This window comes from Ailuropoda melanoleuca, chromosome 2 (genome assembly GCF_002007445.2).
Source record: "Ailuropoda melanoleuca isolate Jingjing chromosome 2, ASM200744v2, whole genome shotgun sequence".
Taxonomy (NCBI): domain Eukaryota; kingdom Metazoa; phylum Chordata; class Mammalia; order Carnivora; family Ursidae; genus Ailuropoda; species Ailuropoda melanoleuca.
Window position 1 is genome coordinate 190187365 of NC_048219.1, and position 27678 is coordinate 190215042.

Consider the following 27678-nt stretch of genomic DNA (forward strand, 5'->3'; position numbering starts at 1 on the left):
AATCAAACGGGAACCTCACGGCTCTCTAACCAAGGGAAAAAATGCATTGTCTAGAGCTTACTGCATTGGCATCACTGCAAAGTAAACTATTAATCCTCAAAGTTACATTCAGGAAATAATGAAAACACATATTACAACATCTTGGGGTAACCTAAATTTTAATATTATGCAATGATTCAAATGCAAATAATTCTGCCTTGAAAATGTACAAGCAATGTGAAGATTTACCTTTTAGAAAGGTGTCCCCTTGACAGTTCAGAAGTAGTATTAGACTGCACTTTGGGTGCCTTAGAATTAGATTTTCTACTCTCAGGAGGGCTATATCCCTTATGTTTTGCCTGCCCTAAATGTGACCTGTCAGCAGAAAATCAAAACAGAAATCTATCAGGAAACTGAGATGCAAATACAGCATTGAAAAGTGAATTATGTTTTCATTTTTTAAAAAAGTCTCCCAATTCTTCTTTATTGACCCTACCCTTTCCCCCAAATATTTCCATAATTAATTATTGTTCTACCAAATAATCTTGCCAAAAAACTTGCCTTAGAACCAATACCTCAATACCCCAGAGTGCAGGTCTTTTATTACTAAGTTTTATGAGTGAATAGCAATATTATACTCATTTACGCAATAAAGAATTTTTCAACAATTGTACTGCAAACTCACATATGCTAAATGTTTGCAAAAAGCAAATCTGGCCTTTAGATCTAAACACTATTTTTAATAGATAATGTTGAGTGTTAACAGCTTAAAATTTTTATGGAAGAAGCAGTCAGTGATCGTACAATGATACTGACTCCCAATTTGTAGATTGTAATTCAGGTTAGCACAGTAAATGCAGAGGCAGATGAAATCAATTCTCAAACTGATTTTACACGGCAAATCATTAGAAGCACTACACAGTAAATAAACTTACATGAAACTGATAGAATGATATTTGCTAAGAATGTAATACGCTAATCAATAGAAGACCAAAAACCAAGTCCTGGAGAAAGAGATAAAGAATTGACCACAAAATATTCCAAACATATTCAAGAGAGTCCATCATTGATATACTGTTGGGTTATATTTGTAATAAAACAAATCCTGTGCCAGCACTGTTCTAAGAGCGAGTTTGCAGGACACGAATAAACTGTTTTTCAGTTGTTAGATTTTTTTTTAACCTCAGACAATGATTACATTAGCTTTACATAAGCAATTAAAAAAAGAGCATGCATTAATATACACCCAGAAAAGCTGGTGTTACAGAGGTGAGAGATATTAACGTTAAAGATGCAACTATTTTAATTCACAGCCAACATCCATCCTTCATGTAAATAACATTAAAAAAGCATATTCTAATAAGAATGATAAAGTTTCATTAATACCAAAGCTGTTTACTTCGTTAAAAAAATTCTTTAAAGGCTTTCATTCTGAACATCATCTCAAAGGAACTTAGAAATAAAGTCACTGAAACCTCACATGACGATTCTAATTGAATCTGTAAGGATGCCATACAGTTCTTAACATAACATACAAGTTCCACCATTTCTTCAAAAAGATGCTCTAAGGTTTCTCGTCTCTTATTTTTTTCTTCCATTTTTCCAGAAGAGTTCAATACTGGAGTCTTGAAAGAAGATATGAAATTAGCTTCTCAATAAAAAGAAATATTTTTGGATCTGAAATATCATTTTTGTTTTTAAGATTTTAATATAGGACAGGCTAGCATTTATCTAAAGACTTACTAGTATAGACCAACTACTTAAAAACTCTAGGTTAGTCTTTTCAAGTGTCTTAGTCTTGACTGTAGTAATGAATAAGCATTTTTCAAGGTACATATTATAGTTTTTCTGAGTGTATTCAAGCTGAACCATCTAAGATTTATCCACTGTGATTTAGTTTGCATTTTTCCTAGATATTCTTCCACTGCAGACTGACATTATGTTAACCCATGAGTTTCCTATGAGAGATTTTATTTCTAGAAACCGATTTTGTTTCTATAACGTTTTTACTAACAGATCTGAGAGTTCTATTAAAAAAAGAGAGAAATGAAATTGAGTAAATTTTCAAGTCATCCTAATCACTTTTTAAAAGGTGTAATGTTATGTTTTCAGGGTATACAACTTAATATTCATAGAACAATATCTATAAATTATGTCATTCAGGTTCTCTATATTCTTACTTTAAAGTCAAGTTTGCTAAGCATTAATTTTTTAATTGAATCACAACTTCTACTTCATTATAAAATTTAAAATATCCGTTGTTGTATTCCTTGATTATAATTTTAAATCATTTTTTAAAAAAAATTTTATCCAGAGTTAGACTACTTGGTGGTAACGTTCAACTAAATATTCAGATGGCAATCTTAAAAAATGTTTATCGTAATATATTCCTAGTTAATAACTAGGGATGGGGGAGGGAATTCATTCTCTTTGTCAACAGAATCTGACCAACATCAACCCAATGCTGACAGCGCTGTAGAGGCAGCAGCCCTCCCCTTTTTACCCCAAATAAATTGTTCCTGGCTCTTGAACACATCTAACTTTATAGCCACTTAAATCAACTCCTGAATTTCTACTGTCCTTACACCTCTAATGACCTAAAGGATTTATGATGTAAATACTCTAAATACTCAATATCTAATAACGAAAGAAAAAAAAAAAATCCATCTTAGAAACTGAAACTCACAAAACTAGCTTAAAACCAACAATGCCCATATTGACCTGATTGCACCTTTCCAAAAATTAAGTGTAACACTGTCACTGAAGACTGGTTAAAAACATTTCAAAACATTAAATACTGATCACTACTGTCCTTCCACCTATTGTTTAGCAGGGTCTTAATACATTTTGTGTCAAGGGTAGTAAATACTTTTGGTTTTGTGGGCAGTACTAGGTGTCACATAAGCAAGTATAAACAATATGTAAACAAATGAGCATGGCTATGTACCGAGTTTTATACACAAACGGGCAGGAAGCTGGATCTGTCCCATGGGTCATACATAGTTTTCCAATCCTTGGCTTACCACAAGAGAGCGGGCAACCAGATGGTACCATAAAGAAACAATATGGGGCCTCCCAAAGTGGGACTCCGTTTTATTATGCCCATTTATAAATTATTGATGCTCAGAATACTGTAAAGTAAATCTCCATAAATTAATAACGCCCAATCTAGAATAGCCAATTAGGGTATCACAGGATTCAACACTCAACAAGCCTTGATGCCTTTTAGCTCATTTCACCAATTCCCTCATTTATCAGACCTTAATGCTCAACATTAATTTTTATTAAAAAGCATAATCTAAGACCCAGTAAAATTTATAGCCACTACAAATCAAATTTGCAAAAATAACACAGTAAAATTCATGACAAACTCTTTTAGATAGCAGCAGGATGAGTCCATTTAGTAAATTACAGCCCAAGGATAGGTGGATAAATGGGTGGGTGTATATTCAGGAGCTTTTATATCATCCTATGGATATTCCTGGCAGGAAAAAAAAAAATCTCACTTTCTGCAAAATCACTCACTAAAAATAACCAGGCTAATGGTGAAAATAAGATTGGGCACAGAGCACTCAAACCTATGTTATTTCAAAATCATGTTCTAAGAAAAACATCACCAATTTTAAAGATTAAATCTCCACTAACATTTGCACCAATAATCACAGTTGGCCCACTCTTTGGAATCTTGTTTTTGTACATTCCCTTTTTAAGTGTGAATTTTTAAAGGCACTTTCTCTTAAGACCAGCTTCAACAAAATTAAAAATACAATTCCGGGGGATGCTTTCCAGTGAATGGTTTTGAGCTTCCTTCGAGCGTTCAACAGTGCAAAGTGCAGTGGTTCTGGAAGTCACTGAACTAGCTATTTCTTGCATGAAGTGATTTCTGTAAATCATTTCTGTAAGATTTTCAAGCTTTTTCGTAAGATCTTCATTAGATAAGATTACCAGATCTTCCACGCTAATTCAAAGTCTATTCCATTTCAGTTCATACATTAACACTGTAGGAAAAACTGCCTATGAACCAGTACTACTTTCCATGTTATACTGACATCATTTCCCTATTTAGCAAGTGTATGTGGGCCAACTCACATTAAAGAAACCCAGATTACAACAGAACAGACTAATCAACTCTGGGCTATGGGCTTTTAAGACTCAAATATCTCTTGTTGACTTTTAGGCAAATCATAGCTGACTGCCCCTTCTAAATACTTCAATTTACTTTTACTACTATTTAATAAAATATTTGGTAGTCCAAAGGGTTAAAAACCATCTCTAATCCAGAGGACAGCCAAGAAAGGATAAAATCTTATATCAAAGAGCTCTGAACATATTTTCAATCACAAAACAAAAGCTGATTAGTCTGACCAATGTTCCTATGTTTAGTTACAGCAAAATGCTAGCCCAGTGGATTCTGTAATTTACAGTAAAGAACTCCTTTTTTATAAAGCAACGTTTTAAACATTAGTGGTTCTCCCTCTAGGGAACATTTTGAAAACATATTAGGGAACTGGGTGCTATTGCCACTTAGCAGATGTGGACTAGAGATTAAAAAAAAAAAAAGAAAAAAAAATCATACAATATACAGAACAGTCAGACAAAATGAAAATTGTCCCAAGAATGAGAGATTTCAAGTAGCCTTGGTAATATATGAAAACTTTATGAAAAAACTTGAAATCTGGCCGTGATATAGGTAAAATACATACTCATAATTTCTCAGCTTACATTTGTTTTGCACGGTTTTTATATACATTAATTTCTCCAGTAATGCATGGGAATCAACAAAAGATACATTTTTTGCAGCTTTACCAAGGGCCATGTATCATTCTGGAGAAGTCTCCAATGAAAACGCTACTTATGGCATTTAAGTATGTTGCTGTAGCTGTCACGTTCAATAAATTCAAAAACAGATGCACACACTGTCATCTTATGTCAATGCACCCAAGCATTTACCTACTGAAATAATCTTATTTTGTTACCAGTTGTTTTCCTTTTACTTGTTTATTTTTACCCTTATAAAATGCAGGTACATTACATATATTTAGAAGCATCTTATGTTTCTAAACCGTTTAGGCAAGTATGTTGTATTTCTTAATTCATCTCATGCTAACAAAGGGACATCATAATAAAAATGTTTACATTATATGATACACGTTATAGAGTGCAAACATTAGATCAACAGAACAGAGCTGAGAACTACTGTAACAAGGTACTCATTTCAACAGATTCGGTAGGTTTGCCAACTCAAATATATGCAAGTCATGACAAGGCATATAAATATGGATAACACAGTTGAGTTCCTGTCCTCAAACAGGTCAGTGCCTCATAAAACAAAGTGATCTACCAGGTGCTATAAAGTTCCCAACAAAGGGAGAAATTACAACTAGCAGGAGAATACAGGCTTTATAGACTACATGGATTTAAACCACACCCTGAAGAATGAAAAGCTGAAGAAAAAGAACATTTGAGTCAAAAGCAGAGTAAAGGCAAAAGGCAGAGGCAGGAAAATATGAAACCCACAAGGCACCTGGCAAATGATATGAATTTCCCTGAGCACAGAGCTACATTAGGAAACAAGGTTGAAAGGACAGGCTAGGGCTTAAATGCCTTTTCAAAAGATCTAGATTTTGTCCTTTGATAACAGTCTGCAGTAGGAGGTTGACAGTGTTAGAAACAGCAAGGCAAAAGCAAAAATTCTATTATGTTCAACAACCCAAGTAATACTGAGGATGGGTGAATAAACAACAGTACGTACTTTACTGTGTACAGAAACAAGGCAAGGGATTGAATGTAATCAAAACTGTGGAAAAAGATACCCTCCCAAAAGGGAACCATACAGCTCAATATACCTTCACCCCCCACATTTCACAAAGGAGCTGGGTAAGGAATATTAAACACCAAGGTAATCCAAAGTAAATCAGTGATTAGTGACAGGATAGTGATGCAGTGTTAAGTATTTCATAAGGAAGATTGGCTTTTATAACTACCTGAGTAAAAACTTACTAAGATGACCCCAGAATACATACTTTGAAGGTGTGATTATGTGATTAACATTACATTTACTTTTTAAATGCATTATCCCACTTAATCCTCAAAAGACACCAAGGCAGGTCTATTTCCATTTTGAAGCTGCAGGAAATGAGGCTGGCACAAAAATCAACTGGCTCCTTAGGCAGGAAAGGTAAGATGAGCTCAGGCATTCTGACTCTCTAAATATGAAACCCCTGCAGCTATACCTAGGGACTCTGGGTCAAAGGAAAAGGCCTGCATCTACAGCTATGAAATTTTTCCTATCCCTGCCGGTATTTCTCTCCCTAACTGTATACATGTCAAATTAAATGCCTTAAGGCTTTGCAAATGATATACAAGAAAAATGGAAAAAGTATGTCGAAAAAGGAACCCTCCTTTCTTTTGCTTTCCCTATTACCAAGAAACAGCCTTCCATGCGTGATTGCTGTTCAATTATGGAAGGAGCGTTTGTATATATTCCTTTTTCCATTCACACCCATACTCTTCTAGGAAAGCATTCCGATGCTGAGAAAGCACTTGTAAAAACTGGTGTGTGGAACATCAAACTCCCTCAATGGGAGGGGGAGAAGAATCAGTTAAGGATATGAAGCCTCAGTTAAGGATATGAAATAATCTATGGCAGCTGACATCTTACAGGTTTCCAATATGCGTATCATGTGATTTTTAAAACACAATCTCACACTTAGTGATTAAAGCAAAAAAATCTACACTGCAAAGAAATTTACAAAACATGTAAGATATGATTTTGTTGGTCCAAGAAAGAACTTTACAGGGGTAACTATTAAGAATCCTATGTGTGAAACCTCCAACTACAAGAAGTAGCCTCCCTTCATCCTTAGACCAAGTGCAACCAGTCACTGTTTAACACACAACATGTTAAATCTTGCTTCCCAGCCAATGGCCTGGGGGGACAGACGGGCCTTCTCAGCATTACCAAAACAATGCTAGAAGTGAAAGAAGTTGTACATGGTTGGGTGGCTAAAAGTCAAAGCACCTAATTATTGCAGTAAGATTCACCATTACTGAAAGGAGCAAGTTAACCAGTTACCTGGCTAACTCTACTGTACGTTTTTTAAAAAGTGGTTTCGATTTAGTCCTAAGAAATAATGAGGTCATTTTCACACCACACTACCCGTGTCTCCCATTAACATGCTCATCCTTCCAAAGAGGACAAAGCTTGAACTTCCACCTGCCTTAGCAAAGGTCAGGATAAAAAAAGAGACAGAAGGTACACACAAAAACAGAACATAAAGAAGGTATCCATACTGGTGAATTAAGTAGGAGAACGAAGAAAATACACCATACCCATGGCTATGTTGCACCAAGCAGAATTTCGGGAAGAAAACAAATGGTCTGTTGTAGACATGGGAGTAAGAATTAAAAAAATGTTTCAACAGCCTTTGACAGTTACAATGTGCAGTTTACAAATATTCTATTTCTCCTCTGACCAGAACACATGGCAGGGTAGCACTTGCCAAACTACTTGGAAGTTATGTGCAGCCACACAACTTGTTCTGTCAAGGGAATGTGAACGGAAATGAATCCCTTCTGGGGGAAGCCTTGGGGAGCCAGAGGGCAATTCCCCCCACTCTCTTGCCAGAGCAATCGACATGAATCCCTGAATGTGCAGACACAGAGCAGAGCCAGCAGCTGACCCAGGACGGACACTGTTCTGGTGGCTAGATCGTTAAGTACAAGAATCATTTAGCATGCATACTCTCACCCACCCTGTTACGTAGGCCATTCGGCCCTGACCTACTTCAACTCTGCCTTCACTCCATCTTTTCATGACCATTTCCATAAAAGATGGTCACATTTCTGTGCCTAGAAATGCCAAGGAAGCAAACCTTATTTCGAACCCACACTAGTGTTTGTTGAACACCTACCACTTTAGAGCAAAGTAGGAAGTGGCACAAAAAAGGAGAAATAAAATCTGCATGCTCTAAGTAACTAATGACACCACACGTCAAGTAGAGACAAATATTGCTGACATGTACCACCTGCTCTGCAACTACTTCTTCAGCCTTCAGAGCCTAAATCAATGAGGTCATCGCTAGAAATGTTTCTCACCTGACTCTGATAATCCCTACATGCCCATTTCCCCCACTGAGTTGGAACAGCTTGTAATAAAGGCTTTCTACTCTCATTTTTATAACTACCCTCTAGCCCCGTACTTACTAGCACGGTGTTCTACAAATGGATGAATATGATCTTATCTTGAGTTTGGATTACAAGTACATTAAAACAGGACAGGACTCTTTAAAGCCAAAGGAGGCTTTATTAAAATAATACACATGTGGGGCACCTGAGCAGCTCAGCTGGTTGGGCAACTGACTCTTGATTTCAGCTCAGCTGGTAATCTCAAGGCCGTGGGATTGAGCCCCACGTTGGGCTCCAAGCTCAGGGCAGAGTCTGCTTGTGGTTCTCTCTCCCTCTGTCCCTCCCCCAGCTTGTGCACACCCTCTCTCTCAAATAAATAAATGAATAAATAAATAGAATCTTAAAATAATACACACATATCTCCAGATTCAAAAACAGCTAAAGAATCAAACCTCTTAGAGAAGAGTCAACATAGTTCTAAAGAACTAAGAACTCAAACTTGCCAGAACTTTAATACACACATAATGATGTATTTGCTTTTCTCTGCCTGTCCATCTTCTTCCCTAAGGCAGGGGATGTGCAGTTGGCAACTTCAGATTCACATCTTCTCTTCGCTAGCCGGAAGGAAAAAGCTTCCAGTTTGAATCATGTGAACACCCCCGTCCCACCAATGAGCCCAGAAAAATGGAGGACTGCAGATTTTCCCAGCTTTGGCAAAAGACTAGGCAATGGGCAACCACAAGCAGAGTATGATCATGTTGGAAAAGAATAACTACCATTCAAACCACAGGGGTGAAGAACTGATGGAGATAATTACACAAAAGAGGGTTACTGTTACAAGAGGGGCTCACATCAGCTCAGCGACTTTAAAGGTCAGCTCTACTGTACAGTGGTATGAAGGGAGATTCGCAACATATAAAACTTACTGGTATGCTCATGTCAAAAAATATTCTCACTCATTCCTTAAACCTATTTTTCCAATATTTAACCTCATTACTACAGAAACACCAATAAAATAAAATGTGATTTTTTTCCTTATAAAATTAACAAGGTGAAAATAACATGAACAGAATGATGAGAAAAAGCACTCTTTTTCCTGATGGTGACAAATAATGGGTGAAAAAAGTTGACCACGTGTGAAGCAAGTTGACCATGAAAAACTCCCTTTGACCAAATGATTTCACCTCTGGAAACTCATCCTTAAGAGACACCTGAAATACAAACATTTAAGCATGAACAACAACTCTCCCAACAATTAACTCCAAAAACTAAAAAGTAATTTTGCAAAATGTTATATATTGATTAAGTTGAGTGGCCATTTGTAAAACAATTACCAAAAAAAAAAAGCTGTTAGGATGCTAGGTTTAAAAAAAACAAACAAAAAAAGGATCTAAAACTGTATTCATAGTGTAATCAGCTACATGCTAAATTGTATTTTCAAGACAGATAAAAATCAAAATGTTAACACAAACTGATCTCTGGATATTCATGTTCTTTTTGTGCTTTTCTGTATCATATCCAATTGAAACCAAAGCACCAATCTATTTACTTTCTGTACAATTAACACTGGCTAAAAAAAACAGTCCCTGCTCTGACAATGTTATCAAAAATTATTACCTATAGATCTCATAACTGAGTTTTTACATCATAAAAAGTAATTTAAACTTTGCATACAAATTTTTTAAATAATGCTGGGGAGGTGGAGTGGACTGGATTCAAGCACTTCCTCACTCCATCAAAAAATCTGACAGAGGGGTGATGGCTCAGTGGGTTAAGCATCTGACTCTTGATTTCGGCTCAGGGTCGAGGACTGCATCAGGGTCCGTGCTGGACATGGAGCCTGCTTAAGATTCTCTTTTCCCCCTCTCCCTGCAACCTCCATCCCCAGCTCTCCCTCTTAAAAAAAAAAATCTGGGGCGCCTGGGTGGCACAGCGGTTAAGCGTCTGCCTTCGGCTCAGGGTGTGATCCCGGCCTTGTGGGATTGAGCCCCACATCAGGCTTCTCCACTGTGAGCTTGCTTCTTCCTGTCCCACTCCCCCTGCTTGTGTTCCCTCTCTCGCTGGCTGTCTCTGTCAAATAAATAAATAAAATCTTAAAAAAAAAAAAATCTGACAGAACAGAAAAGAGAAGAACGGATCAGCTATAGCCCAAAAAATTATAGAAGGGAAAGAGAAATCATAGAGGAGGAAGAACTCTAGTTCATTTATGGATAGAGAACAAGGATAGGAAAAAACAGAGCAGAGCAAATAATCAGGGGAGATTAAAAATATACCAAAGATCCTAATTTCTATTAGCTTAAGGATAAATGAAAACTATTCTTCTAAAAAGAAAAGAAAAGGTAAGTGACCTTGATTTGGGGGAAGGGAAGGAATGGTCACAGGAAGGAAGCTATGCAAAGAAAACACCCTGATGCAAATTTGAAATAAAAGAGTAAATTTTAAAAAATGGACGAATTTAAAAATTCTAGGAGGGAAAAAATGCTACTTAAGTCCTCAACTGAATGAGCTAATATTCTTCCATTATGCATACTTCATACCCTCCAAGTCCTTTATCATATGGATTAAGTGGTTGGTGCAGTAAAAACAGATCAGCATAATGAAAATAATCAGTGACTTTAGAGTCAAGTGGTTGGAAATCAGGTCCTGACTACACACTAGCTGCGTAAAGTTGAGCAAACTACCACATTCACAGAAAGAGGTTACGTACTCACTAGCTCACAGAGCTTCTATGAGTCTCTACTGAAAGAACATGTATAAAAAATTTTAACTTAAAACACACCAACAGTGCACTGTTGCTGTGGATGCTGTTATTGCCATGAGTTGAATCACTGTATCACTGAGTACATTTTCTTTTCTTTTTTTTAAGATTGTATTTATTTATTTGACAGAGAGAGCACAAGTAGGGGGAAGAGCAGGCAACGGGAGAAGGCTCCCCGCTGAGCAGAGAGAGCAGGGTCCACAGGGGGCTCCATCCCAGACCCTGAGATCATGACCTGAGCCAAGGCAGACACTCAACCTACCCCACCATGAGAACGTTTTCAAGATCAGGTCTACTTTTGAATCAAAAGCTGACAATAACAGCATTTTACTTAGGTATCAACAGGAGTCAGATAAAGAGAATGAAAATTACAGCTGTAATTGCTCCCTCCCAACTTATTCAGTCCTCTCTTTCTCACCCCCAAAATCACCAGAGAGGCTTCTTAGAGGTTAGATCACTTCCAGTATAGCACACCCTACAGCGGTTTCAGTGTCAGCCTGGGCTTTGACACCTTTCCAGGTCCGAGAGTCTACCATGAGCAAAGAATCAAGCTAAGAAGAGAAAATAAAATTCGAATGAACAAACATCCCCTAATTTGCATTCTTAAGTCAAACTAGTAAGATTTTTTGGCTGATATTCTAAATTTGTATGTCCTGATCATAATTATACTTATCCACATAAAAGGAGGAAAAATATATGTATTCAGAGTTATTACTAAATTATGATACAGCCACACAATGGAACATAAAGACTTAAAAAGTCACGTCCTTTAAACAATTTTAGGGACAGAGCAAACAACACAAATGATACTGGGTTTTTTTTTTTTTTAAGATGTTATTTATTTATGCGACAGAGATAGAGACAGCCAGCGAGAGAGGGAACACAAGCAGGGAGAGTGGGAGAGGAAGAAGCAGGCTCATAGTGGAGGAGCCTGATATGGGGCTCGATCCCATAACGCCGGGATCACGCCCTGAGCCGAAGGCAGACGCTTAACCGCCGTGCCACCCAGGCGCCCCGATACTGGGTTTTTTAAAGGTGGGGGTAGGACTTGGTCCTCTTTTGTGTGCTAGTTTTGCTAGGAAATGTTTTTTGAAATCATGCAAGAGCTGAAACTTTAAAAAACGAAACAGGCTACATTACTGAAAGGGAGAAGGGATTAAAGTACAAAAGCCCTCATTATACTCTGCTTTATATTCTTTGGCATGTTTTCCGCCATTGCAAACACATTTTTAAATTTTATACTTATCCTTCACAATTGAGCGTACAATTTTTTTTTTCAAATTGTTATTATTGAAGTATGGTTGGCAATGTCATATTAGTTTCAGGTGTACAACACAGTGATCTAACTAGTCTATACATTACTCAGTGCTCACCACAATAAGTGTAGTCACCATCTGTCAACAAACATTATTACAACATTATTGACTATATTCCCTAGGCTGTACTTTCCACATCTGTGACTTATTTTAATACTGAAAGTTTGACTTTTAATCCCCTTCACCTACTTCACTTATCCTGCCACCCACCCCTCTCCCCTCTGGCAACTATCAATTTATTCTCTGTATGAGCCTGTTTCTGTTTTTAGTTTGTTTGTTTTCCTTTTAGATTACACATATAAGTGAAATCATATGGTATTTGTCTGTTTCTGACTGACTGAATTCAATTAGCACAACTCCCTCTAGCTCCATCCATGCTGTTGCAAATGGCCAAGATTTCTTTTTTTTTTCTTTTATGGCTGAGTATTATTCCACTGTATACATACACCACATCTTCTTGATCCATCATTCTAACGATGGATGCTTAGGTTGCTTCCGTAACTTGGCTACTATAAATAACGCTGAAATAAACAGAGGGGTGCATATACTTTTAAGAATTAGTGTTCTTCTTTTCTTTGGGTAAATACCCAACAGAATTACCGAATTGCATGGTATTTCTATTTTTAATTTTTTGAGGAACCTACATACTGTTTTCCACAGTTGCTGCATCAACTGAACATATGACTGACAGACTTAAAGCAAATAAACTATGGCAAAAGTGTGCCAATCTACAAATCAAATCACAGTTCCATCTTGATTACAACTTTATTAGTTATTTAAACTAGTACATCTTAATAACTAATATTAACCACTTCCATTTCTATTTCCCGCTTATTTTTAAAAAAACATAATACAATAAAATATTTAACACCAACATATAGAAAAAGATAACAGTGCTGAAACATCTCTGGATTTTAGAACCAGGGTACCTGTACGAAGAACAAAATGTCAGTCACATGCAGGAGTTCAAATAGAACCTGAGTATTACTATGTATAGAACCTGAGTATTACTATGTAAAACCGCAGTTGTGTAAAAGGTTCAAGTAATCTCTATGCCAACATGGGGCTCAAACTCAATGACACTGAGATCAAGAGTCACATGCTCTACCAGCTGAGCCAGTACTCCCAAAATGGTACAAGTACTTATGTGTAAACACATGCCCATATAGGCACATATATTCACGCAGTAAAGAGGACTAAGGAAACTATGCCAACGTTAACAGTGGTTATATCTGAATTTTTAGGATGTTTTCCTTTACACTCTTCTATGTTTTCCAAATTCTCTAAAATAAACATGCAACGTTTTTATAATGGAAGAGGGATATTTTTTAATCAACAGATAAATAAGGTGGAGCTGCTACAAAGAATAATCTGAATGTAAAAAAGTAAAAAACAAGTTCAGAACAGAACTCTATACTAAGCACCTTGCCACCAGTGTAGCACACATTGCTGAAGTTAACTGACAGCCTTACGACAGAGATATCCCCCCACTGTGTGGACTAAGAGCCTGAGGTCTCCTAAAAGATAGAACAAAGGACACACAGCTATTTAAGGGCATAGACAGTCACTGCACAGAATGCTGTCCGAGTCCAAAGTCCACATGCTCAACTACTAAAATAGCCTGACTTCAACAGGAGAGGTTGATATACTCTTTACATTTGACATTTAGGTTTTTTAATATAATTTACTAGACAATAGATACACAGTAATGCCTCCAAATGTTGTATCAGGTAATCGTATTAGGATCTTGCCATTACTGATTGCAAGCTAAACAAGGGTCGGAGAACTAGGCCTTGCAAAGTAAAGTTCAGAGTATTTTATATATAAAATGACAGTCCTTGTCTAAATCGGACAAGGAATTTTCCATTCCAGAGAACGCACCTGATTCTTCACACTACCTCCTATACAAGTACTCCGACTACAAACCTGCTGAACAGCAGACCGCTAAAAAAATGATGAAGAAATGATATGCCCAAAAAGTCAGACTGCCTCACCTGCCTGTCAGCATCCATATGCTGTCAAACAATAAGATGGGGAAAAAACTCAAAAGCTACATATCAGAACTCAAGATCTTAAAACAAATGAAGCTTCCTTTCAGTAAAGTAAATAAAAACACGCATAAAGAAAGGCACCACAACCGATGGATCGAAAGCCATGCTATAGCACATGTGTAAGAGTGAAGAGAAAGGGCAAACCGAACAGGACATACCATATGTTCATGACCCTTAACTTAGATTTCTGATAATGTCAATGACTGACAACTATTTTTTGAGCCTAGCACATTTCAGAAATGATGAAAGAACTGCTTGAATTCCAGTTTTATTTGTGTAACTTGGCTCAAAAATTAGGAAAAAATTACCCATTTGTAGTGAACCATTTAAGTTTTTGTCTTCATAAGCAGGTTTTTAAAAATGCTTTTTTTCACCAATTACTTTTCAAATTACCATCAAATACATACCTTCCTCCTATTGAGTCGTCTTGTGGTTGGGCCCCGGCAGTGTTCCTCTGTGAACGTCGCAGTGACCCCCCTGGATTGTTATTAGGCCGGTTGGACATTGGCACCTCTCTCTTGAAGGGACATACCCTTTCTAGACACTACCATTCACTAAAAGGGAAAAAAATGAGAAAAAAATATCAAGTATATGTGGTACAACGCAGAAACCAAATGAAGGGCACCAAAGATGAAGGGGAAATTTCATGTAAATTATCTGTACAGCCTTCACTGATGCTACATTGTCTTATTTGAAATCTGATTAGTATATTGGAACATGTCAGGAATATACCAAATTCAAGGCATTTGGTCCAAAATCCAGCACATAAAATTAACAGATTTCACATGGAAGACCCAGGAAATTCTCAAAGAAAACAGAACACAAGCAGAAATTTATCTTTACTTCTCCATTTCCTGTGGTGTGTAGGAAAGGACACTGCACCCAACACCAGAATACCTTGGCTCAAGTCCTGTGACAGAACAGGTATTAAAGGAGTCTGCCTTTGTACAAACCAGAGCCTCCAGCCTCCAACTACTCAGCCACAAAATAAACAATACATCATGCCTACTTCACAGTATCGCTGTGAATAACAAATGCCATCACAAATACAAAAGAAACCGTAAAACTATGGAGAAATGAGGAGAAAGCGGCTCAAATACAGTGAGCTGAGAAATGGTCCCAGATATGCTAGATTTCAACATCAGCTATGCTGGCTGTGACCTTGCACAAGACACTTCATCTCTAGATTTCATTTACCTCTTCTGTGAAATCAGTATATCACCTATCTCAAAGAGTTGTTAGAAACTGAGAGTACAGTTCGTAAGTATAACAATTTATATCAAAACACAATTCTTAATCAATGTGAAGCTTCTACAAGAAATTTAATTATTATACAGAATAAAATGCTGATACTCAAAGAAAACCAGTTCAACTGATAAACAGGCCAAATTTACTATCATAGAAAGAATCACAATTTGTATAAATCAAATCTTCACAATTTTTCTTAAGCCTCCACTCAAACTCCAAGTAGAGTTCTTTAATTCTACTTACTGGGGAGGGAAGAGAACGAATGTGACATTATAGGAACTGATGCTAAAAGAGAATGCAAATTAATCATGACTAAATCTACTACTGGATTTTGTTTTAAGAGATTCCATGCTCTAAAACAGGAAGTGGGTTTTCTTTTGAGTTACAGGTTGACCTAAATCAGTAGAAAAGGATTTTTTCTGTCACATATGCCCACATCATCATCAATTAATATACTAATAAACAAACTATGGTGAGAAATTTCAAATTACTAACGTAATTAGCATCAATTTTAGAAGAAAAAACGGGAAATAGTTTGAAAACAATGAGAAAGAGAAAAATTAAATTTACATGTACCGATATGGAAAGATCTCCCCCAAGATATGTTAGAGGGTAAACAGTATAAAACGCCCAGCTGTCTATATGTATATTTAAAAGGCCGCGTATGTATCCTCATATATTGTCTACACATCGCAAACTGATGGAAGGATTCATAAAACAGACTTTGTTAATAATACTGCCTGCCGTTGAGGGCGCCTGGATGGCTCAGTCGGTTAAGCGTCTGCTTTCTCGGCTCAGGTCTTGATCTCAGGGTCCTGGGATCAGTCCCACATTGGGCTTCCTGCTCAGCAGAGAGCCTGCTTTTCCCTCTCCCTCTGCCTGCCACGCCCCCTGCTTGGACTCCAGCCCCCACCAAGTCAAATAAATAAATAAATAAAATCTTAAAAAAATATATACTGCTTGCCACTGAGAAAGAGGGACCTGGGGTCGGAAGTCTGCGATGAAAGGAGTCATTTTTATTATCTACCTTTTGTAAGCTTTAAGGTAGGTCACTCAGTAGAGGAGTTAGAAATGCAGGGCTCTGGAGTTTAACTGCCTCTGGCTGAGTTTGAATCCTGACTCCACACAACTTGTTCTCTGTGCTTCTGTCTACCAAATGGGGATAAAGAACTTACCTCACAGGGCAGTTGGAAGGATTAAATGAGAAATCCACGCAAACCACGTGACACAGTGCCTCCGATATTGCAAAGGCTCTGCACATGTTAACTATTCCTGTTATTACTATCAACACTTATTCAGAAGAAAAGAATACTTGTGGCAAAACAACATATTGAGGGAGACTTCACCATAAAAACCACTGTCAAGGTAAGTCTTACATTTCTAGAAATATAGTTTTAAAGTTAATTTTGCCAGAAACACAACAAATGGTGTTTTTAATTAAGGACGAGCTTCACAATAACCTAGGAAGCTTTGTCAAAATATGAATGCCTGGCTTCTGCCCTCAGAGATTCCGATTCTGTGGGTGCTAAACTGGAGACATTTTAAAAGACTCTCCTGGTTGTAGTGTATCCGAGAGTAACTGCCCCCTATTACAGAATTCAATAAAAGCCATTCTATCTCAGAATTCATCCAAGAAGCTTTACCAATTCAAACATCACAGTGCCATTTCACTTGGTCCCTAAACAGCGTGGATATAGGAAAACAGTGTGATACTGCTGCTTTCACTTTGCAAAGCAAAGACTATTATTAAACAAGTTTGGTCGATCTCACCTGCCTATTTCCTGCTACTAAATGCATACTGCCTGTCACGGGGTGTTAAGTCATTCAAATGAGTCTAAGTCACACTGGTTATTCTGACCTTAGTTAAGGAAGTAATCTAAATAACACTCCCAACATCTTCAGAGCTTCTCCACCAGCACCATTATCAGCCCACGGCCTGCTCATGGATAATTCTTGAGATTTAAGAGAGAAAGGGTGACAAGTAAGAAAACACTTATTTACCAAAGTGCCACCTGTTTTTAAAGTATAAGTTGATTTTTTTTTTTTAAGATTTTATTTTTAAGTAATCTCTACACCCAACATGGGACTTGAACTCTCAACAAGATCGGGAGTTGCATGCTCCACTGACTGAGCCAGCCAGGTATCACCTAAGTTGATCTTTAAGGAAGGAGGCCAGGCTCTGTTAAACTTTGCAGTTTAAAACCCCCAAAAATAAATGTAAGATTAACATATGATACATACAGGACCACCCCCTCTGCCAGGTTACCAATAAATCCAAAGCTGCAAGGGACCCTCCAGGAAGACCAAGTTCAACTCTTTACATTACAGACAAATTCAAAAAAGTTAAAGTCTCTGAATCCTGATACTGAGGAGATCTATCCCTCCCGGAGATCACCACCACCTCAACTTCAACCAAATTTAAACTCCTCTTTGGCTCCAGGTAAGAGCTCAAAAGTTTTTACCGTGCAATGATTTTCCCTTCTTGTTATATGAATATCCAGTACTTTCTTAACCTATTACTTATGCCTAATGTATTTTACTAATTAAATTTTAAAACACACACGAGGGGCGCCTGGGTGGCTCAGCCGTTAAGCATCTGCCTTCGGCTCAGGTCATGATCCCAGGGTGCTGGCATCGAGCCCCGCACTAGGCTCCCTGCTCAGCGGGAAGCCTGCTTCTCCCTCTCACACTCCCCTTGCTTGTGTTCCCTCTCTCGCTGTCTCTGTCAAATAAATAAATAAAATCTTTAAAAATAAATAAATAAATAAAACACACGAGTTATACCAACAGAAAAACTGCATTGGCAGAATTTGTGTTTTAATAACCTGAAATGAATACGAACTCAAAAGATTCCATCTTCATGTTGAAACTAGAAGTTTTAAGTCCAGCCTATTATAACCCTATCAAGTCCTAAAACATACTATACTCTTCTATTACCTTCACTTCTGTGAAAATAATCACCAAACTTCTTTCACAGAAAACTCCTGATATTAATTCCTAAAGAACCGAAATAAAACAGATGGCATATAGGACTCTGAACTCAATAGGAGAAGCACAGAAACACTAATGGGTATGTTCGAGACTAAAACTCTTGACTTTGTTCACAGCTAAGTGTCCCAGGTTAAATACCATTTGAATTTTTTGTGAAAAAGTATTTAGTTCTTCAGGCAGACAGAACTTTTTCAGGAAAAACAGAACTGTATATTAACCTACAAATAAAAATTCATTCTTAAAATTTTATAAAAATGATATTCTTTCAAAGGAACTTCAATTGCAGTCATCTTGGAAACTGATTTTCTTTCTAATTTTGTAATTCAAAAATCAAAGAAGCGAGGTTAAGGCTAGGTGAAAAAACTTAAAAAAAATTCAACCATTCATTTAGTGTAAAACTCAGAACACCAAGAGAAACAGATTGCAAAAATTAACTTTAGGATGTGGTAGTTCTTCCTCAACAAATGGCCAAGTATGAAAGGAATACCACAGACGTTAGTTAGTACTTATGCAGAATTTTTATCACATGAAGGACATTTGATAGATTGGAAAACGAATCTCCAATTTAGTAATGCAGAACGGAGTCATGAATAGCCCCAAAGTGAACTAATATAATCACTACCTTTTACCTATTTGAGAGGCAACACTGAAAACCAAAAAAACACTGCATTATTTCCCGGTAAAGATAATAACATAAAAAAAAAAGCTAACACTTATATCCACACACGGTGTCTGCAGAAAAGTCTTCAGCTTCCACAACTGACACTGAAAGTGAATTTATCCACTGTCCCCCACCCCCCTTTCTTACGTCCTCTATTTAGACGTGGTCCTCCAAAGGAGACTTAGTTTGGCTTCAGATTCTGAAACTAGACTTTAATCACAACGGTAATAAACACAACTGCATAACACATTACTCCTCTGTTTATTCTATTAAACAAAATATAAATGTGCCAATGAGCCTTATAAACCATTTTACTATTCCTATTTTACAAATAAGGGAAGTGTTACAAAATTAAGTGGCCTGCATGCAACAAGATACGGCATATGGACTTTCAGACTGCAAGTAATGGTATCCAGAGCTGCAAATGTGAACTTCACACACTACATCCCCCCACACACAAAAAAAGTCTACAGACTTAGAAGCAAGAATGGTAAGTTAAACATCCCAGTGGTAGTATTAAACAACTCCACAATAAAATGGCATAGAAGTCACCCTTGTTTACAAAAGAAGTCATTTTTGCATAAGTAAGAATGTCAAGGACTTCAAAGACTACCTTTAAAACAGTTATGAATAACCTTTCAGCTTCCCTAAGAGCAAGGGGTTGAGAGGTGCTCAGAGACAGGAAACAAAGGAGGAGGAAGAGCCACTGGGTACAGGGAAAAGGGTCAAGTGACTTGAGAATTGGGTCAGCTAAGTGTTTATTTCAATTCAGAGGCATCAAAACCAATCCAACGTCACGATGGAATACTGAATGTTGTACGACACATAAAAGTAGTATTTTCAAATTATATATTTTAACACTGGAAAACAATATTTAGTGGGAAAATGCAGGTTTTAAAATGAAAACTAAAATAAAAACAATTACGGGTAACGTTTACTCTGCGCTTACCATGTACCAAGCTAAGTGCCTTTTCATCTAATTTCTACAACAACCTCACAAAAAATAGGTACTGGAGATTACCTTCCTTCAGAGAAACTGTGGAACTTAGTTAAAATAATCCTAACACCAAGAGGCCAACAGGTAAATGGGCCACATTCACAGATTTGACCTGAAGTCCATGTCCTTTAGGACTATGTTACATGGCCAAACAAAAATAATTATACATTTACCTTTTTTAAAGAGTCAAACATTAGCAAACCATGACATTCCAAGCCTGGAGCAGATCCTGAAGATTCTAATCCTTTCACAGTTCTTTGAAAAAAATCAGTTTAGCTGACCAATCCGTGAATGAATTGTGAGAAAATGCACTAACAATCCAAGAAGCAGCATCAAAGGTGATATTGAAAACAGAGAAAAGGTGACTTAATTTTGCCCTCACCAGACTGAGAGGGGCCAACTTAAAGAGACAGAGGAATGAGAAGGGCAGAGAGGAATGAAGAAGTCACAGTGAAGGAACGCTGAGTAGGTCATTAGCGCTCAAACACAAGATCTGGGAAGAACTTGGACCTGGAAACAAGCCCAATCTGTATCATACAGGGCCTAAAACTCAAAATTTTGCATTTAAGATCTACAGATAGAGGCGGATCAACTATTAAGCTACCACATAGACAAATGAGGGTCTGATAATTGAAGGTGGAATGAAGAGATGGTAGTCAAACACTGAAACTTGTAAAATCTACACAATCAGAAAAGAGAACATAGGTCTGTGGTTATCGGACTTGAGCATGTACAGGAGTAAGAACGCTACCCTAAAAGGCGGCTCAAGTTTCTTGCTCTGTTGACAAGGGTTAAGAACAGTGATCTAAAACATGCAAAGACAGCATATCCTTCCAATGTCAAAAGAAACAGTATTTAACAGGCTCACCCAGGAATTAACTTTCTAGGAAAGAACAGCATTAACTTTGCTATATACTACTGTTGAGGGGTTCAGACAATGAACTCACATGTTGCCTTGCAGATCTGTGTCTGGTGGAAATACAAATAACTTCTACAACAGCTGACAAGATAACCCCAAAGACCGCAGTTTGCCGCACTGGGTGGCATCAGTAATCTTATTCTACAATTCTTTATTAAATTTCCTGTAAATATCCAGTTCTCCAATGTTTTTTTTTTTAAGCCAGCTTTACCCTAACAGGTCCCCCCCCTTCATTAATTAGTGAGCTAATAAAATCTTTACTATGTGTTCATTCTATAGTTTAAAGTTATGCTTTTAACTCCAGAAAAATCATACAAGAGATGGTAGTAACATTACCAAATAAAACATATAGGGCAGAAAAATAAAGTTCTAATGCCAAGTGCCCAGTCTGAATTATTACGTAGGATATCTAGGTAAAGAGTTCCAGTATACAGATGGAAATAAATATCTGGAATTAAGGAGTTAAGTGAACATGTAGCTGAGAAAAATCATCAATGTGCAGAAGGTAAGTGAAACCAAGATAATCAAGGAGATTTCACTTCCCCATGAAACATATGCAGAGTAAGAGAACAGACCCAGGATGAAACCTTAGGAAACACTGAAATCGAAGGAAAACAGAAAAGGAAGAATCCAGTTGGGCAGCATCAAAGACTCATCTGAAGTATGAGGAATAAATATTGAAGCTATAAAACAAAACAAAAAGTATGGCGGAAAAATCAGGAAGGTGGTAATGCAGACACTGAGAGGAATAAGACAGGCAGAGTTCAAAGGTCACAGAAAGGACAGACACACAAGACTGAGAAGTGCCCATCAGATTTAGGGAGGAGAATGTATGGTTAATGGACAGTAAACACTAAATGCTGGGCTATGAAGAGGACAAAGAGAAGAGAGAACCAACAAAGTACCGGCAGGCAGGTTTGACAAGGGCCACAAGGGCAGAAGCGAGTATGATTTTCCTTCCTTAAAAAAAGTAAGTCTTGAACATGTTTATGTATTTAAGGGACAATCTTACTGAACGGGCTGGAAATGGAGTATAGTTTCCTACACGAAGAAAAAGAGAATCAAGAGCATAAGCCTCAGATGATAAGAAAGGTACATTGATCTCCGAGGCAAGACAAGATAAATGAAAGCAAGGAAGTGCATGCCTAGCTGGACTGAATCTGTGACTACTATCATGTATGAGAAAAATAAGAGAAATGGAGATTTCAAAGAGCTTCCCTACTGGAGAACAGGGAACTGCTCATACTTTGAGCAAGGAAGACTGCCTGGCAGCACTAAGAACCTACCTGAAAAGAAACCATAAGCTTGAGTGTCAATCCACACCTGATGTGATTATCTCATTCATGCAAGAGAAAATCCTCATCCAAAGAGTCAACTGCTCAAGAGCACACATCTATTTAGGGACATAGCAGCTCTCCAGAATGCCAGTGGAAAGGACACTTTCCATTATGCCATTCTACTCCAAAACACCAATTCAACCACTTTGCTTATTGATTTGTTAACAGCTGATCCATTTACAGAGGGGCAAGCAGAATACACCTGACCCACCAGCCTCTGAACTCTGAGTAATTTCTATACTATACATTCATTTACAAAGTACAAATGAGAAACTAAAGTGCCTACAACACACAATCTTTTAAGTGTCACCCAGCATTTACCAACGAAATTCAACACTGGGCACACAACCTGCTGCCAACACCCGCATTTTACAACTGTAATATGCCTTGAGAATCTACCTTACATGCCCATCTGGTAAAGTCAACGAGATTAATTTTGCCATTATTTTCAAAGCATATTATTCAGCAGGACCTGAGAGTCACAACTGACTCTGTTAATACATTAATTAGCATATAACAGAGACTCCAGTATTTCTTAGGTCTAAGTGCACTTGTTTCAAAAGATTTTTGGATGTAACCCGACACTTACATTTATCTCCTAGAAATAGGAGACAGCATGGTAAAGGTTCTTTTTATTTCCCTTCCTGAAATCAAGCAAAATGAATAAAAGCTTAAAAATTTGTAACAAGAGGGGCGCCTGGGTGGCACAGCGGTTAAGCGTCTGCCTTCGGCTCAGGGCGTGATCCCGGCGTTATGGGATCGAGCCCCACATCAGGCTCCTCTGCTACGAGCCTGCTTCTTCCTCTCCCACTCCCCCTGCTTGTGTTCCCTCTCTCGCTGGCTGTCTCTATCTCTGTCAAATAAATAAAATCTTTTAAAAAAAAAAAAAAAAGAAAAATTTGTAACAAAAGGGGCGCCTGGGTGGCACAGCGGTTAAGCGTCTCCCTTCGGCTCAGGGCGTGATCCCGGCGTTATGGGATCGAGCCCCACGTCAGGCTCCTCTGCTATGAGCCTGCTTCTTCCTCTCCCACTCCCCCTTGCTTGTGTTCCCTCTCTCGCTGGCTGTCTCTATCTCTGTCGAATAAATAAATAAAATCTTTAAAAAAAAAAATCGTAACAAGAAAATCCCATTTATAACGAAACCAGAAGAAAAAAACGACTACACCCGAAATCATGGAAGGCCATTTGCCAGATATAATAAAATCTATAATAAGAAAAAATCTATACCAAAAACAGGAAAGAGGTAAAGACCACAGAGTTTTTAAAGAAGAAAAAGGTAAGAAGAATATCTTAAGGGTTCCTATCAATGACCCTTTCCTTGAAAAAACTAAGAACTACAGAGCAAGGGCAACAAAAGATGAAGTACCTCCTCCTTAGGGGCCAGTCTCACAAGCCGGACAGCAAGGGAGGCCTGGCTACTAAAAAGGAGGCCGGAGCCCACTTGCATTTAATAGCACCCTGATAACCAAGAGAAAAAACAGCCTAGAACCAGGAGAGAGAAGCACGTAAGGGAAACAGCAACTCCAAAATTAAGATCAGCTGGACAGTCACTAAACCACCAAGCCAAAGGTAGCACAATGGCTCTGCACCCAGATGATCCGCTCTGCTCAAAGGGAGAATAACCAAAAGCAAAATTGAAAATTAACTGCGGGGCAGAGGAAGAAATTCGAATTAGCAAAACAACTGAAGGAGACAAAAAAGGACATGATTAATAAAAGAAACAGAAGAAGAAATAATACTATTGCACAATTTTAAAAGTAGATTATAAAACAGGAAGACAACCCTAAGATTTTGAGATGGAAAATGCTCTATGCACTACACATGGAACTACTGTCAAGATTTTGTTAATAAGCAAAAAGGCAGGTACAGAATGCTGGGCACAGAATACATCTACATATATAATTTTGTGAAGGTAAGTAATCACTGGCTTAAATATTACCTACAGAGAATACATTAAAAAAAAAAACAAAACTTTAAATCATCTACCTTGTTAGGACAGGACCCTTTGAGGCCTTTTACATTTTGAACCACGTACCTATTACCCTATTCAAATAATTCTTTACGCAATTACATATGCTGTAATTGTATTCTACAGAAGATGACACTTTGTGGGTAAAAATAAACAAAAAAAAAAAAGAAAAAAAATATATATACATACATATATGAAAACACTAGCCATTTTTAGCAGATTATTTTCTCATTATCATTTTTTAAATCATGTGGTCTCATTACTAAAAACTTCAGAAAAATTCAAAAGCATTATTTTCAAAGGTGTCTATACTCCATATACATATTTTAAAAAAAAAGTAATTTCACAATCCAAATCCTTTTTCCAAGAAAATGGGAGTTCTTACTACCTAAAACACATACCACAGAAAATGACACACTGAAACAGCCAGAGATCTGGTACCCGTCACTGCACCGAAAGTCTATTTTGTGGAATACTGAACTATGATCAATTTATCAAGAACAGATTCAATCTAGCCCAGCTACTTCTAAAACAGAGAGCACTTCATTCCCTAATATGAATCCTGTCTTAGCTCCTATCACTTGTAAAATCCTTCAAAACACTAACTGCACAATAGAGTGTTTCCTTCTACTTGTTAAAGTCTCAAGGATTACAGAGTAGAGTCAGCAAGTTTTAGCTCATGTGCCAAAGATGGCTCATAGACTCGGTTTTAAGAGGTCTCAATCCTGCTGGCTACCATAATTAGCCAGTCGATGGGTGGGGGTAGGTCAGCTTATCACTAGCATTTTTAGTACATCCTCTTAAAGATGTTCTTTTACACCTACCCAGGAATGAAGAGTCAAAAGGGAAAGGTTATGTACTAGTCTCTAAAATCTGATTCTGCTCTAAATTTTGTAATACTCTAACCTAACATTTATTTTAGCTTTTCTTAAATGGAGTATATTGTGTAAAGTCTTCCTTATAAAGACCTAGTAACACCACGATCACACAGTGATAATCAAAAGAGAAGAGCTACTGAGACAGGGAGGAAGGAATTGGTAAAATGCCTCTCTGCACCAAGGGACAGAAAGATGACTGCTGGATAAGAATCACAGTTCTTGGGGCCCCTGGGTGGCACAGCGGTTAGGCGTCTGCCTTTGGCTCAGGGCGTGATCCCGGCGTTACGGGATCGAGCCCCACATCAGGCTCCTCTGCTATGAGCCTGCTTCTTCCTCTCCCACTCCCCCTGCTTGTGTTCCCTCTCTCGCTGGCTGTCTCTATCTCTGTCGAATAAATAAATAAAATCTTTAAAAATATATATATATTAAAAAAAAAAAAAGAATCACAGTTCTTGAAAGTAAAACACAAAGTATCCTGTAGTTTTCAGCAAGGTGCTCCCGATGGACAAAAACAATTTTATGTTTGGTAAATGACCTTTAGAGCATAGGGACACACGTAATAAGGCAATTACTTTCAAAATATTTTTTTCAATACATGTTGTCACTGCTGCAAACTCCACCATAATAATGAAATCAAAGCGCTTAATTTCTTTAAAACTGCTTGTGTTTGAAGGTCTACCTAACCTTCCTTCCAACAACAAAAAATATTTCAACACTGTGATAATCATGGATTGGTACCAACTTCTTGAAGAAACAATATGTAACCTGTAATCAACAGCGTCCAGGAGAATTTTCAGGAACAAATATTACTAAGTTTGTGGTTAGGCTCAAGGAAAAAAAAACTAAAAAATGTAACTCAAAGTTGAAGAGACAGACTATAACTTTAATATAAGGTAGAACAATGCATAGCACCAAATTTTTGTTTAAAATTATGTCACAGGAATTGTATCTAAATTTGGAAATAGTCTCTAGAAAATATTTTTCAAAAGTTAAAAAAAAAAAAAACCCTCACACTTAGAATGTCATATACTCTACAGATCAGTGCCCCACATTTCTACAAATAGTAGCATTTTTACTAAAAATAAGTCTAATGACTGTGTCTACAATGAGCCAGAACATGTAACAAACCTATAGGCAAGAAAAATATTAAAGCTGTTGCTCCCAAACTTAAGGTTTTTTTTTTTTCATATAGATTCCTGGGCCCTATCAGAATGGGGGTAAAGGGAAATCGAGCTCTTTTTTTTTTTTTTAAAGCTCCTTACATTATTCTAGTATCAGCTAGGTTTCAGAACTGACACAGGTTTCACCATTTGTTTGCTATCATTTCATATTACCAAATCCTCTGCAATCTTTACAGGACTCTCCTCCATCCCGTAATTAAAAACTGCCACTCATCTTCTTAGAATCCAGCCATTGCACTTCTAGGAATCTTCTGGGAATCTAACCTAAAGAAACACTTGCACAAGTACACAAGGATATATGTAGTCAAGATGCTAGCTGCAGTACATCATGGAGGATAACTGGAGAGAATCCAAATGTTCTCAGTAGGGATAGTTAAATAAGCACACTGTATCAAGTCTATGGCATGCTTAGAGGTCCTAAAAACAAAGAGGTAGATTTGTACATACTGCACTCCTATGAAGGGCAGAACTTAGTTAATTCCCTCAACAAATATTTGCGAGCCTTGACAGGCAACAACAGACATAATCTTTGCCTGGATGGAGCTCATGCTCAATTGGGAAGACAAAAAATAATCAAGCTATTTGCACATTGTTTTAAGTGCCATGGAAGATGGAACAGGAGAAAAATAGGATGAAGTAGAGAATAACAGGAAGTGGGAAGGAAAAAGCTACTTTAGGCTGACTCACCAGGTAATACCTCTCTGAAGAGATATTTTTAAGTTGAGACCAGAGGACAAGAATGAAAAGGGGTGGGGTTTCTATGTATTTGTCTGTACATATATATATAAGGAAAAAAAAATCAGAAAAATATACCTAAATGTCAACAGTAGAGAAGAGAGGAAAGCTTGGAAAGAGCACCTATTTCTTTTATCAGTTCGAATTCTGGCTCTACCATAAACCACGTTAGCTGGGAGAAATTTGTTACTTATCAAAGGCTTAATTTCCTTATCTATAAAATGAAGATAAGTAGATCTCATTATGTTAATAAAATTAACTGAAAGTAAAACACTTAGAAAATACAGTAAGCACGGGCACCTGGGTGGCTCAGTCTGTTAAGCATCTGACTCGATTTTGGCACAGGTCATGATCTCAGGGTCGTGAGAGCAAACCCTGCATTGGGCTCTGCATTGAGCATGGAGCCTGCTTAGGACTCTCTCTCTCTCTCTCTCTCTGTCCCACCCACACTCTCTCCCAGTCTGGCACACATGTGCACTCTCTTGCTCTCTCAAAAAACAAAAAACAAAAAAAGTAAGCAAGCTGCAAGGG

At 37.5% G+C, this 27678-nt stretch overlaps 1 protein-coding gene across 14 annotated transcripts in view; it reads right to left on the bottom strand.

The window, feature by feature from the left end:
* TRIP12 (thyroid hormone receptor interactor 12) overlaps positions 1-27678 on the bottom strand; it is a 140517-nt gene that overhangs the window by 84162 nt on the left and 28677 nt on the right. For 6 of the 14 annotated variants that reach the window (XM_034655317.1, XM_034655322.1, XM_034655320.1 and 3 more), the window contains exons 1-2: positions 14639-14736; positions 229-354 (exon numbers count right to left, since the gene is read on the bottom strand). In XM_034655317.1, coding sequence (XP_034511208.1) covers positions 229-354; positions 14639-14736 — 224 coding nt within the window. Of the gene's footprint in view, positions 1-228; positions 355-14638; positions 14786-27678 lie in introns of those variants that run through there. The other 8 variants (XM_011222681.3, XM_034655315.1, XM_034655316.1 and 5 more) reach the window with 3 other exon arrangements.